The sequence below is a fragment of the Nuphar pumila genome, chromosome 14 (assembly GCF_984573655.1).
Source record: "Nuphar pumila chromosome 14, dmNupPumi1.hap1.1, whole genome shotgun sequence".
NCBI classification, from domain to species: Eukaryota; Viridiplantae; Streptophyta; class Magnoliopsida; order Nymphaeales; family Nymphaeaceae; genus Nuphar; species Nuphar pumila.
The window spans coordinates 85,173,111-85,188,216 of NC_143262.1; the positions used below are offsets into that span (position 1 = coordinate 85,173,111).

At 39.8% G+C, this 15,106-nt stretch overlaps 1 protein-coding gene across 1 annotated transcript; it reads right to left on the bottom strand.

Annotated features, from left to right (window-relative positions):
- Positions 1 to 280: 280 nt before the first annotated feature.
- On the bottom strand, positions 281 to 13,994 carry LOC149817205 (uncharacterized). Its single transcript, XM_089987044.1, has 18 exons — positions 13,848 to 13,994; positions 13,666 to 13,708; positions 12,542 to 12,663; positions 10,886 to 10,993; positions 9,139 to 9,283; positions 8,986 to 9,057; positions 5,787 to 5,870; positions 5,262 to 5,700; positions 4,966 to 5,108; positions 4,397 to 4,767; positions 3,907 to 4,071; positions 2,455 to 2,745; positions 2,218 to 2,368; positions 1,865 to 2,118; positions 1,751 to 1,777; positions 1,569 to 1,654; positions 785 to 878; positions 281 to 690 (listed from the first exon to the last, which is right to left on the bottom strand). The coding sequence occupies exons 1-18, from the start codon at positions 13,992 to 13,994 to the stop codon at positions 532 to 534; spliced, it is 2,901 nt and encodes a 966-aa protein (XP_089843170.1). The 3' UTR covers positions 281 to 531.
- Between the last annotated feature and the right edge of the window lie 1,112 nt (positions 13,995 to 15,106).

A 15,106-nucleotide genomic window follows, 5' to 3' on the forward strand; every position in this document is an offset into this window, starting at 1 on the left:
ATAGGGTTTGGCACTGGTTGGGTCTGGGTCAAACCTAACCCATTGATACCCCTCAGCACACCCGCTAATCTCTCATGGCCAAACATCCCGCTCTAAGTGGTTTCCCCATTACCCAAAGAGGGGAAGAAAAGAACTTTGATGCACGGTCTATACGGTTTGGCTTAGGTGGTGACAAATCTTACTGGCTGCAAATTTAAGAGAAAAAAGGAAAAGGCCAAAAAGCACAGCACCATGAACAATCATCTCCAGCAAGATGAACAGATCCACTAGAAGAGAAGATTGGGCACCGTCACATTTTCACTGTTACAACATTGGTGTCATTACAAAACTGTACATAACGGTCCCCCCTTTAGAGTCTAACAAACCTTGATCCTTTCTCAATGATCGTACATCCAAAAATTGATATAAAAGAAAGCAGGATCCTAATCCAGATTCGGAATGGACTTCGGGCGACGGAAATCATTCAGACCGATTAGCCCGAAATTCGATCAGGTAGACAATTATACACATTACGTAAGATTAAAAACATAATTACTTGTTCTCATTGGCAACACGAAGGAGACGCCCAAGATTGTCATCGATCAGTTCAGCGCCAGGTCTTTCTCGTGCAGAAGATGAATCCATAGTTCTTGTCCGCACTTTTTCTATGATCATCTGCCTTCCTGCTAGATCTTCTTCGTACTCAACAACCTGCAAGCATACAACAAAACAAAGACTGGTTAGCCAATATGGTAGACGGACATGAATGAAGCAGATTTCAAAGAAAATGAATCAAGTTGAGCACCTGAGATTCCATCTGGGTTTCAGTGAAGCCATCACAATGCACTTGGTTTCCTTCACGATCTAAAGGGTTCTTCTGAACATCATGATTTTCTGACCTGAAGAGCAAACAGGTATTCCAAAGAAAATTTGAATGAGCAAAATGAGAAGTGTGCATAGTTTTGCATCAAACTAGCACACTGCCAGTTGAGTTCAACCCTCTTAACCAGTTTTCACCAAACCTGATTGGCACCCTACCTAGTTTATACCAAACATAAACTGTTTATAGACTAAAAATTAGTACTAGCTCAATCCATTAGAGCTTTGGACATAACTACCTGAGTTGTTTATACCCAACCTCATGTGCCTGAACCAGATGACTCACTTGGGTCTAAAATAAATAGCATACCCAAACAAAATCCACCACCTGAAAATCGCGTCAATACACTCTGGGTTCGGTTCTAATTTCCAGACTCAATCCAAATCAGGTCCGATGAAACCACAAACCTGAACCTTTACCTACCCTACCCCCAAACAACCCACTTCAGTCACCCTACCTGTATGCTGTTTCTGACCGTATTTTCTCAAAATAATCATAACATATCATCCTAGAAAATTTAAACGAAGAAATGGCATTTACGAACAAAGAACATCATGGCACAAACAGCAACAAACTTTTCTTGAGAAGCTAAAATGTAAGCTTAATTGTGCAGTATAGACCAGATACCTGTGACGTACACATCAACCAACTTAAAACATGCAAGAAATTAGTGGAGAAGTGGTTTTCTGCAAAACTTCCAGGAGATTACCTGTTAAACCAGTGTCCAGATATTCCATACGTAGGCCGAGAATCCGACTTATTTTGACTAAGAATTGACTGCTCTGATGAGAAAAGCTGTAGGTCATTGTCAATGGACCACAAATGACAATCGGAAGAAATCTATAATACTGTACTGGACTACAAACTAAATCCTCGCATTTTAAAGGATACAGTTCGATTGGCATCTGTGTCTTGCATCTACAATGACAAACTCAAAGTAAGAAAAACAACTAGAAGATTTTTTGGGAACTCACAGGGAGAGAATTTCTACCAAAGTGGACACACCTTACTTGATTGCGCCAGCAAGTCTTCAATAGCAGCTGCTACATCAGAAACCTTACCTGCACCTTCTGACACATGTTCTTCCAAGTCCTTGCTTTTCTTGGTTTTCAGAACCTTTGTTGCATTTTCTTGATGGTTTAATATTTTGGTAAAGTCTAGATCCTTACTGTTGCTCTCTGTCCGCTTTCTTTTATTCATATCTCTTGACTGCCATTCCTCCTCTAGAAAACCATTTGTAACTTTTGCATGGACCACACCTGAACAGCAGTAAATTGGATGGCCTAAGTGAGAATTTGGGTTAAAAGTTGGGAGAAACAGAGCTGTTCTTAATGGCTAGAAGTTTTCATGATATCAACCTTGGTTGTTGTTTGTCCACTGAGTTGAGACCTCTCCTGGCATCAGCCATCCTGCTTGTGTAGGATACTGAGTCATAGTACAAATCCCTGCCTCTACATCCTGAGCAGTAGCTGCTTTGGGCAGAAATATATCAGACGGAACAACTCTGTCCTGAATGAGGCAGCAGCAAAGCTTACTTAAATGAACATAAACAGAATAAGAGCATCAGGCAAACAAAGGTAATACCAAAAGCAAACCTGGCTGATACATTCAAAGATCCACTCAGCGGTAACTGACTTTATTCCCCAGCTACAGGCTGCCATATATTTAGGTCCCTCTGTGAATTTGCATATGAGATGAGTCACCTTTGTAGTCAGTTTCTCTGTCAATTTTGCACCAAGAACATAACACAAATTTCTTAGCAGCATTCTCTCTTTCTTGTCATACTGAGATACACAGAACCAAAAACCCTCAAACCCAGGTAAGGGAACCTGACACTGCAATGGTGAAAATAGAATGTGGCTTCCAGCATCTCGCATGAGTCCCTCCTTCAAGATTAAACCAGAACACTAGATCAGGATGTAAAATAACAAAAAACTCCAGATAGAAGACATGGAATCGATGGGCCAAGTTAAATGCTCATTTCCAACATTTAACAATTCGACCCGATATGCTAGGCACTTTCATGAGGCTTTGTATTACTCTTGTATCACAATGCATGGCATATGCCCAAGAAATTGTAACCACTGGATTGACCAAGACCTACAATAGGTAATGCAATCTATAAAGTGGCTTACACCATGGGCTAGTGTGAGATAAAAGCTAGAAAACCTCCCCCCACCCCTCCCTCAAGCCTTTCACACCTAGAACCTTGAATTAATAATTGATGAGCAATTTTTTGCTGCTTCCAGCTACACAGAAATACCAATGAACCACCAAGAAAATTGTGAAAATGAGTACTAGATGACAAATATACAGTAGAGCTAACACTATAAAATAATGAGAACGGTGGAGAACCCATGGTGCTATGGCTTATGAGGTTTTTAAGTTGGGCCTTAAGCATAACGAGACATGAGCCACAACATGTTTCAAGGTAAAGGTTCTTAAAAATAATAAAAGATAACTTGATCCATTTGCACTCGTATGAAAGTAGGATGTAAACAGGGTGGATTCCATTAGTTCTAGGCATCACTGTATCCAACCTAAATGAATTTAGATTCAGATAGAAAAAGCTAATATCAAATCTAAATCCTGTTAGCTATTTAAGCTAATCAGACCAGATTCAGCTCATGCAGGTATTCTTGAATATGGCCAAATGAGATATTGAAAAATCTGCCAGTTCAGATTCTGGTTTAGATTTTGGATATGATTGCAAAATCAAAACCCTACTAATAATTAGATTACTCTACCAGATCTAGTTCAATTGGACATTAGATCGAAATCCAAACTGTTGGCATCCTTACACACAAGGACAGGCCATTGGACCCATGTTGGATAAGTTAGATTCCCTCTGAACAATTGAAATTAATATATAAGAAGTTAAAAACAAAAGAACAGAAAGCTTGAAGAAAAAATAAATTGACAAGGCTTGAGATGGATGTAACAGCGACAAAATTCAAAAGCTCCCATAAAGTTTATTTGATGCATATGCAAAATTTAGCATAACATGTATGCCAGTATTTGCTGTAGCTGAAAGCAGACAGACATACCTCAAAACAGAACTTAATCCAGTGAGTTGAAACAAGAGTTGACTGAGAAATATCAGGGTCCCTCCTAGATTGACCATGGCATGCTATGGTGAAGTCCACATTCTTACCCTGTGCTTCCACCATCAGTCCTCCACCTTGTGCTACCCATTCAATAACTTCAGCCCTCTATCCAAACAAGAACAAGCAAATAAGTACAGGCAAGTTCATGATTGGATGCATAATATCACCATTTTCAGAATTAAGGAGGCAACAAACAAGGAGAAACCATATTTTTAATCTGTTCATCAGTGAAGTTATCCGTGTACCTGCCATCATTTTATACTTTGCTAGTATTAGAGATAATGAACAAACAAATTTTAACACGCATTTGTACTCTTCTATCAAAGTTACTGCCTATGATTAAACAAGTTTAGCTCACAGAGATCTACTAAGCAACAAGTGTGCATGAAAGCATGAGATCATGATAAATAAAAAGAAACATCCAGCTCACCTGGTCTTCAGGAAATGACCTAGAAAAGCAGAACAGCCGCCCTTTGAAGACATCTTTTGCTCCCGCATCCTTACCATGCAAATGTAAATCATGTTTGGATTTGTGATCACACTTTGTATTCATGCTTGCAGCCTGTGACCTGCTTTTCAGGTCCAAGTTTACAGCTGGCTCCATGGACTTGCTGAGTCTTGTACTTATCTCAAAAGGTCCACGTTTTAGTTTTGATAGATCACCATTTTGTTCCACAGACTGACGCATTTCAAGTTTTGTATCACCACAAGTTTGTCCAGTGGGAAAGCTAAAAGACTGTGCAACATTCTGTGCATGAATTGAGCCAGGCGTTCCCAGCACATCATCCAAGGGAAGGGAATCTACTTCATAAGCAACACAAGTCAGCAAAATAAATCAACTAAAACAATATTGAAAACAAATTATCCACTCTTACAAACACAAAGTAGCTTTTAGTTCATCTGAATATCTGCACAGAAACAACGGACTTTGCCCAGCAGTGCTACAGCTCATGCATAGAGCAAAAAATAATCTTAAAATGGAGAAACCTGTCTACAGACCTTTGGGAAGAACAGAATCCGAAACTATGTGCCTCAGAGACACTGGGACTTCCTTCCTCACAAGATGACAATCTTCCAGCCAATTACGTCTCACAATATTAATCACCCCCCAAGCAGCAAGCCTGTTTATCTCTTTCTTCTCACTTAAGAAAAAATATAAAATTAATTAGAGAAGCAAATGATGACAGCACAAATTCAAGAAATCCTAGTAAGAAGGATTAATATCTGTATAGCTTGATAAGCAATCAAGAAGGGCAAATAAATTTAACCCTATGCAAATAACCATTTACACTTACATCTCTGATGGGATTCCCACAATTATGTGAGTCAACTTCTCATTGAATGACATATAACGAGATCCACCTCCTTTACGAATCATACTAACTAGCTCACGCATTTCAGATGTTTGAAATCCAGCAAGCAGAATTCTACAATCTGCCAAGTAAAGGTCACCATCTTTGGTTTGTGAATCATTAGCGGCAAAAGTGCAGTCATCAGATTTTAATCCCTCTCTAGCCAACAAAGCTGGTGAATCAACAGATTCTCTGACAAATGTATTAGCATCTGACAATGTGGTTGACATGGTTTGTGAAAGATTACTCTCCAAGTTAGGGGCAGATTGGGAAATTGAGCAGGCCTTATCCTGGCTATTTAGCCGCTTCTGACTGACTGGAATCATATTATTGGATGCATTAAAAGCTCCTTTGACAGGGAAAAGACTTTCATCCAGACAAACTGTATTGATAAGAACATATCATCAGTAATTATACTTGCAGCTGTAGATTAATATGGCATCATGTAGTATAGCTAGAGGCATTTACCTCTCACAGCAATAGATTGTTGAACCCAGTTGGGATTAACAATACGAATATGGCCCCATTTTCTAGCAACCTTATACTTGTCCCCTTCAGGAGTGTGTATGGGAAGTTAAGAGTTCACAATTAAACACTTTTACATGACGGGTAAGTTTAAATGGAGCATGTCAAATACAAAATTGAGTTAACCAGAAAAAGATACACACTATGGGACAGTATCTTCCAGCAAAAAAAAAAACATTTACTCAAAGACATGGATATCAGCACTAATTGGATGAATGACATAAAGGAAACTTCCATTTGACAATCAAAGAACTTGTTCATGATACACTAATACCAGATGGCATTACAAATAGAAGTCATGGCTTTATTTCATTAAATAATCGGTTGATGACAAAGAGATTAAACTTAGCACCTAGACTAGCAGCAAACACACATTAATCAGAAGCATTTATGCACAAAGCACAAGCAATGAGCTGCTCTCTTTCTATGCAATGGGCTTGATAATTTGAGACATTCTGTACGCATAAAAATACATAGTCTGTCACAACATTACAAGCATTAGTTGCAGGACCATGTTACTCTGGTAGATAGGGATGCAAATGGGTCGGATCCAGGATAGAGGTTTTGCAATTTTTGGCTGTTCTGGATCCAATTCCGATCTGAATCCCTATGTATTTAGCTGTTCCAGATCCGAACTGTTTGCATCCCTACTGGTAGATCAGAAGAGCAGAGCAAGCAGGCCAACTACCACATAAAATTTTGGAACATCAGGAGAGAGCTACCATGAAACTAAACCATGAAATAGGCTGAACAACATTTTTCTCCTTATTAGCCATATAAAAGCAGAGGTGCAAAACTTATGTTAGCTGATAAGGATCCACATTCTAGTAGTAACCAATCTACAAAACTAGTCCTATATATCATCATTAACATCTGCGGACTGAATTAGCCCAAGGTAAATGCATAAAGTCAAGAAAAAACCTTTTTTTATTTTTATTTTTTCTTTTAATAGGTAAGCTGGGTATACCCCATGGGATTCAAACCCAAGACCCCTTGGTTATGGTAGTGCAACCTTAACCATCTAGACATGTCATCTGAACCCAAGTCGAGACAAAAGCTAGTAAAGCTAAATCACCATGTTCCATTTTCAGCTCCACCGTCACTATATGCAGCAAAAATGACAACTCCCTCTAGCCTCAAAGGATCACGGACATCAGTTGCCTCAGCAGAAAAAATGAATCTTGAAATGTCCTGAAGGTCTCAAACAACAACAACAACAACAACTACGCCTTCATCCCAAAACAATTGGGGTCGGCGATATGAACCAACAAAGAAAATCATTATGGGTCTTCCACATGAATCCTTCTCCCCCATTCATTTCTATCCAATGCCATGTCCTCGGTGAGGTTCAAAGCATTCATATCCTTTCTTATCACCTCCATCCATGTCTTCCTAGGCCTACCCCGACCTCTTTTAACTAATATATTTTCCCATTTCTCCATCCTTCTAACTGGAGCATCATTAGGCCTTCGTCGAATATGTCCAAACCACCGTAAACGATTCTCTCTCATCTTATTTTCAATGGGTGCAACGCCTACCTTCTTACGTATCTCTTCGTTCCGAATCTTATCTTTTATTGTATTTCCACACATCCATCTCAGCATACGCATCTCAGCTACACTCATTTTTTGAATATGATGTCTCTTGGCAGCCCAACATTTCGTACTATATAGTAAAGCGGGTCTAATAGTCGTCCTATAAAACTTTCCCTTCAACCGCAATGGCATTCTACGATCGCACAACACTCCAGTTGCACTCTTCCATTTCATCCACCCAACCTTTATCCTATGATTTACATTTCCATCAATTTCTCCATACTTTTGAATGATAGATCCCAAATATTTGAAAGAATCATCCACCGGTATTTCGTGCTCACCAAGCTTCACTACACTCCCATCACTACTTCGTTGCTTACTAAATCGACATTCCATGTATTCTGTCTTACTCTTACTCAACTTAAAACCTCTTGCTTCCAATGTCTGTCTCCATAATTCTAACTTAGCATTAACCCCAGCTCTAGACTCATCAATCAAAACAATATCATCAACAAACAACATACACCACGGCACATTTTCTTGAATTGATCTCGTAAGCTCATCCATCACTATTGCAAATAGGAAAGGGCTTAAAGCAGATCCTTGATGTAACCCAACCGTTATAGGAAAATTGGTTGTCACCCCTCCACAAGTGCGGACATTGGTTACTACTCCTTCATACATATCTTTAATTATACTAATGTACTTTCATCATTGTCCACCAGAGAACGTCCCTAGGTACTCTATCGTAAGCCTTCTCCAAATCAATAAAAACCATATGCAAATCTTTGTTCCTCTCTCTATTTCTCTCAATAAGTTGTCTAAGAAGATGTATAGCTTCCATAGTTGATCTTCCAGGCATAAAACTAAATTGATTCTCCGATATCATGACAATCTTCCTCAACCTAGACTCAATCACTCTCTCCCAAAGTTTCATAGTATGACTCATGAGTTTTATACCACGATAGTTTGTGCAATCTTGTATATCACCCTTATTCTTATACAGAGGCACCAAAGTACTCTTCCGCCACTCATTAGGCATCTTATTTGTCCGCCAAATCGTGTTAAAAAGATTTGTCAACCATTCTAAACCTTTCTCTCCCAAGCATTTCCAAGCCTCGATAGGTATACCATCTGGGCCAACTGCCCTTCTTGATTTCATTTTCTTCAAAGCCTCTGCAATTTCTTTCTTTTGAATCTTGCGCATGAAGTCCTGAAGGTCTCGATGGTACAAAATAACCAAAAAGAAAAATAGTGCAAAAGTACTACCAATTTTTATAAATCACAAGAAGATCCACTTTTCAGCATAGCCTGGTCAACAAAGTAAAGAATCTACTTTTTTTAAACTCTCAAACATTACTCAACAAAAAAACCAATTGCAGTTGCCATGATTTTTAACAGAAAAACGTGTACAAGTTTATCTTCAACAGTTCACCATATAAAGGATACAGCATCACTTACACAAGTGAAACATGCCCATCATAGCACGCTATATGCTAAACAGCAGATCAGCCCTTTCTACAACATGCTACTTGCCAAAAGAAACAAACTTGATAACCAAAGAAAAAGATGAATTTTATAGGATATATTTGAAACCAAGTGTGTACACATCTTTGTAAGGTCTCCAGAATATTGACCACCATTTTGCACAATAAGATCAGACATCTCCTTCCGCTCATCTGCAAGAACAAGCAGTTAATCACCTTTGCATTTAGCAACAAATAAATGAATAAAAGCTAAGCCATTAAAAATAAATGAACCTGCACGAATTCCAGTTACGCAGATGGTTAAACCAACAAAAGGAAGAATTCTGTGTGGCTCCTGGGGAACAACACGATGTTCATTCCAACACTGATACAGCCACCTCAAAGTAACAATAGGCTTCTTCAGAACACTTGATGCCCACTGCACCAGGCCAAAGGCTTTGAAGTCATTTCTCAATGGCCAGTAATATAATTCATCACAAGGCAAAAACACACAGAGAACACTCACATCAATCAATGCAAACTCCGCAAAAGGAAAGGAAAGTGATACAGAGCAGTGCATGCTTCCTGAGAGGCACACAAACAATGCAGCATGGTACAAGGTTTGTATTTATTTAAACCAAAGATGGCTTACATTTTTCTCAGCAATGAGGCATGAAACACACAAATTTTAGGATCAAATTCAAAACTCAAATACTCATCTGGTCTCAAAATTTTTGCAGTAGACAAGATAATATATGAATTAATTCAACATAGATTCAAGTGGTTATTAGCTACAATTCCTTTGCTTCATATAAAGCCTGCATTAGACTTAATTCTCAGTTAACTTAAAGAACAGGTTTCTAAAGAAAACAATTCAGTGGTGCATTCAAGCATGTCTACATATGCATATAAATTTATTTCTTGTCTGCCTTTTACAATAAAATATGCACTTCTTTTGAGATAGATAACTAGACTTGCCATATTACTGAATGTAGGTTGAATATTCTGTACAAAACAATTAAGATAAGAAACCTATTTCATATAGTGGATAACACAATCAATTCTTTTTAAGCACGCATTTCCCGGCGAGCCAATTGGACCATACAGATGTTCTTTTGTTTTAACCATCTGATTTGGAGGAACTTCTGATACTACTAGAATTCCAAAACTTTGTTTTATCTGTTTTCATTTTAAAGGTGAATAGGAAGCAAGGTGTGCAAAGGATCACAAGTAAAAGAGGAGAGAGGGAAGAAGAGGAGATGAGAGAGAAGGTCCTCTCAAGTCCTATCCATTACTCAAGTAAGTCCATGCACATAAGATCAAATATAGGAAAAAGGACATAATCCCTCCATTCAAAGGACACCACCAAAAATACTACCCAAGTCAAAAGTCAATATAAGAATTATGAAAAATTTCCACTTAGAGAATGCCTCATGTTGAAAGTCCAAAAACAGACCATCCTTTTGAAAATGATGTTTAAAAACCTCAACACTTCTTAATAGTGGTTAAAGTAGGATTCTTAGTCAACTGCTCCTGCTAATCAAAGAGCATGGTTTCTTTGAAGTAAGAGGGGAAAGATAGGCCTTAAAAGGAAATTTCGCTAAATTTATTGAAAAAGAAATGTACAACCTTATATCGCTAAACAATCTCAAGTCTCAATCTCAAGATAAGGCTTCAGACGTTTGAACCCAATGAACTAAAAATATTGAGAACAGCATCCATAGATAGATCAACCTAAACTGATAAGAAGAATATATAATGTTAAAAGAATGGCCTCTCAGAAAAACAGATAAAAATGCCGAGTTAATCAAAAGTACTCATCATGTAATAATACTTGCATAGAATGATCTAAAATAAATAAACGTGTGGAATCAACTGAGCCATGTTGAACCATGTTATAGCCCTAAAGGTGGAAAATTAACATCATCATAGAGGAAAAGAAGTTCAAGAGTAACAACAGTTGAAGTAACCAACAATGCACACTAGATCAAGTAGAACTGAGACAGATGCATAAAGATGGAAACATTCATGAATCTAGTACCTTATACTTTGCAGCCAAAACATCTTTCACGATGACAAAGCTGATATCTAATGAAACTTTTGTGAGCAAAACACCAGACATCGCACTCACCATCATTTCGATCTTATCCTGTAATAGTTAAAAAATAGAAAAGATGTCAAGAGCAGCTCAGAATTATTTGACCAAGAGGTGAATAGAAATTCTATTCTAGAGTTCATAGTTCATACTTGGTAATACAAATATCAGATTAGGTTGAACAGGTTAAACACCCCATCCATTTCCCTTTTTCATGGGCAAGGAGAAAACTGCATCGAGTTGGTTTGTCACCAATAGGAAGCAGAACCTAAACCCAGCAGGATCAGGTCAGTTGTAGCCTATTGTGGTGCTCCGGACCTAAGAAAATATTAAGTCTGAGCCTGAGCCAGGTGATCTCAAACATTTTTTTTTTGGATAACCGGGAAAAAACCCTCGCGTACTGAGTTCATTGGCAATTTGGTGTAAAACCCCAGGTCCAGGACTACACTCAGCTTTGGCCTCACTGCAAGGATGTGAACCCATGGGTTTAAAACTTGTGATGTCCTCTCAACTTGGTGACTTTCGCAAGTCGTCCCTACCAAATGAGCAGGGACCTTGTGGGCAGGTTAGCTCAAACCTATCTAACCCACTTCCTTAACTGCTTGCAAGTGTGGACTACTGAAATGACAAGATGCAATAAATCGTGGCTTCAAGAAAGGTTAAACTTAAAGACCTATAAGAATGATTTAAAAATGGAATGTATGGCCAAAATACTTTTATAATATATACAATGGTAGAGATGTCGGCAAGTTGAGTTAAGCTGTTATGGTAGTCCGCCAGCTAGCACAAATCTGTACTAGTTTGATGGCATATTAAAATATAAAGCCCAACAAGAAAAGGTTGCATTCAGGTTAGAATGCCTAAAACTGATTGGATTTGAATTACATGTTGAAGAGACTAACAAACATTGGAGCCAAGGTAATACGCATTGCATCTATCCCTGGTGGCACAAAATATGCGAAGAAAATATGCAGCAAAGGGTGCACACAACACCAAAGGCTCCACTTGTTGACAGGCCACTCAGGGAAGATGTTGCTCACCATTTCAGGCTACAGTCTGCTATGAATTTAGTTAAAATGTGATCAGCCTTTCAGAATGGTGCTATTCTCATTCATCTTCAACGTTGCCGATGCTGCAAACACATACTGATTTATCTAAACTAGTAATATTAATGTTAGTTGCATTCAACTAATTGAAATGACCAAAACACCCTTCAAAGGAATGTCACTTTTTGGGGCCGCATATATTACTTTCATTTTTTATTTCAATTTAATAAAGTACACCTTTTCCTACTTCTTTAATTGTATTTTACTTTTTTAAGGCAGTTTATCTAAAAAATTAACCATGTATTTGTAAACTCTTGCTTTTAAAGGAGTTTTGGTCATTTCATTTGAGCGCAGCTAACACTAATAAAGCAAGTTTAACGTTAGATAAACCCTACACACTCACAGACGTGCATGTGTGCGTTTGCAACAAGACTTTACTGGGGACGGATCCATGTGGTAAAAAGTTTAGACAAGCTTGATGATAATGACGGTGATAATGATGATGTTGACGTATTCCCAGTTTTATGCTATCAGAACATGTGAGCAATATGAATACCTTTTCTTCTTGATCAAAACCAGATGCAAGCACTTTTGCCCCATCCATTGCAAAGCAACATGTGTAACCCTGTTTTGGTAAACATCTACGCTCCTTAGCACAGGACAGAACACATTCTGGACCTGCCAAAAAGATCCACAATAAATCAAATGGTACATCAAATCCCTGCAGTAAATACCCCTTCACTATTTTCAAATGCAAGAGATATTCAAGAACTCGAGATAAATCAAGATGCAGAACTAATTACTTCATAACAATTTTCTGCCTCCCATAGGGTTAGAATCCACCCACTTACCTAATAATTGGGGTAAGTTGGAATGTTTCACTGTGCAGCAATGCCATATTCCAGCTTATCCAACTTCTGGATAAGTGGGTGCAACCAAACTCCCCCTTAGAGAAGGCATCACATCAATTTAAGTAGGACATGAAACACATATAAAGACGAAATCCCCCCCCCCTAACTACTGTACCAGAAAAAGCCTTGTGTTTAATGTAGACCAAGAAATCATCAGCAAAGGCTCCAGCATCATTATCTTCATGCAATTTTTTTTTTGATATTTTGGTTGAAGTTAGATCAGTTACGATTGAGAACCAGGAAGTCATCACAACCAAAATCACCAGGATACGTCAAAATGGAACCATATCGAAGAAAGCCGTAGCAGGCCATATGATAAGGAATAAAACAGATAACACCTTGATCTTCCAATAATGCACAAATCAAATCACAAAGCGAAGCAGTTGCACAAAAGCATTGGTGCTCGCATAAACACAAACACTTCCCGATGCAATGTACTCAAAACACTTCGATTCCGACCAATCAACTCTACCGCCGACCTCGGTAGCAATAGCTTTCGCAATAAGGCCCCCGTGGGGAACCCACAACTGCGCGTGAGAGGAGTTAAGATTCCGTGCTTTGCTTCCCCTGATTAGAGCATACCACATTGAAAATGGCCTAATTCTACAACAGCTCCAAGTTCAACACTCAAGAAGATAAAAAAAATAAGAGGAAGAAGAATAACCATTCGAACCCAAAATCCAGAACATCTTCATATATTGCTGAACCATACACATGAGATCCCAAATCTTTACAAGAAAAAACCAACGGAAGGAAACCGTAAACTCACCCACCAAATTGCAGCCGTTCTTGCGGAGAACCTCGAATTTCTCCTGAAGAAATCGGAAGCGACGAGAATGAGAGATCGATCCAATACGAGAACAAGAAAACACACACATAAACCGATCAGATAACGACGAAGATTAGGGTTAGGGTTACAGGGAGACTTGCGTGGAGAGAGGAGGAGACAACGTGGAAGTCGTCGGGGGAGTTGCGGGAGGAGTCGCAGCAGAGGGCGACGCGGGCGCCGTTGGATCGGAGGGCATCGTGGACAGCGTCGAAGATCTCGGGGGCGACGAGGCTCCGAGACAGGAAGACGTTAGCTCCCTCGAACGCCATCCCTACCTCTTCCTCCTCTTGTCTCCGAACGCCCCGGCTTGGTTTCCCGTAGCTGCTTTTCGGAGAATTGCAACTGCCTTGCCGTCGCCGTAACACCGGGATGCGAATGAAGAAGGAGAAGAGGAGGGAAGAGCAATTCCCTCGAGATGTGGCGGGAAAGCCCCACGTTTCAGATTCCCAAAGCGAGAAAATTTTTCAAAAAAAGGACACGACACGAGGAGACGGACTTTTTTTAATTGATAAAAACCTTTTTTGACATTTTAATATCAACAAAAGGTTCTTCTATCGTACAACTGGTAAGTAGGGATGGCAGTGAACCGGTGCGGGGGACAAGGTCTCCACCCGCACCCCTAGGGGTGGCAATCGGGTCGGGTTGGCGTGTCAGCATACCTCAACCCAAATCCAACTCGTTTATTAAATGGGTAGGCTGTGGCAAACACCTAACCCGACCCATTTAATAAATGGGTAACCCGACATGACCCGCCAACCCATTTAATAAATGGGTTGGCGGGTTGGCAGGTTGACCCGCCCGCCTAACCCGTTTATTAAACGGGTCAGTCGGGTTGGCATACCCCCAACCCGAACCCGACCCGTTTAATAAACGGGTTAGGCGGGTCTACCTGTTTATTAAACGGGTTGGCTTAAGCCCAACTCGAACCCGCCTAAGAGGCGGGTTGGCGGGTCGTGTTAGGTTTTGCCACCCCGTCTCAAAATCCTACCCTTCATTCATGCCTCCATCTCTAGAAGGGTTTTGATTTTAACCTTTATCCCCACCTCAATCCCCCATTTCATATCCTCCATCTCCGGTTCAAATGGGGCGGGGCCTTCTTTTCCCTCGGTCCACTACCATCTCTAAAGAAGGATTGGAGACGGGCGGGGCGGGGCCTTCTTTCCCCTCGGTACACTACCATCTCTAAAGAAGGATTGGAGACGGGCGGGGTGGGGCAGGGATCGAGGATGAGAACGGGGCAGTGTGGGGAAAAGCATAAGTCCGTTACCCCACTGATTTTGATTTTAACTTCCATCCTTGTTTCATGTCTTCCATCCCTTGTCCAAACGGGGCAAGGCAGGACGGCCCCCCTTTTTTCCTGGTCCACTGCCATCCCTACCGG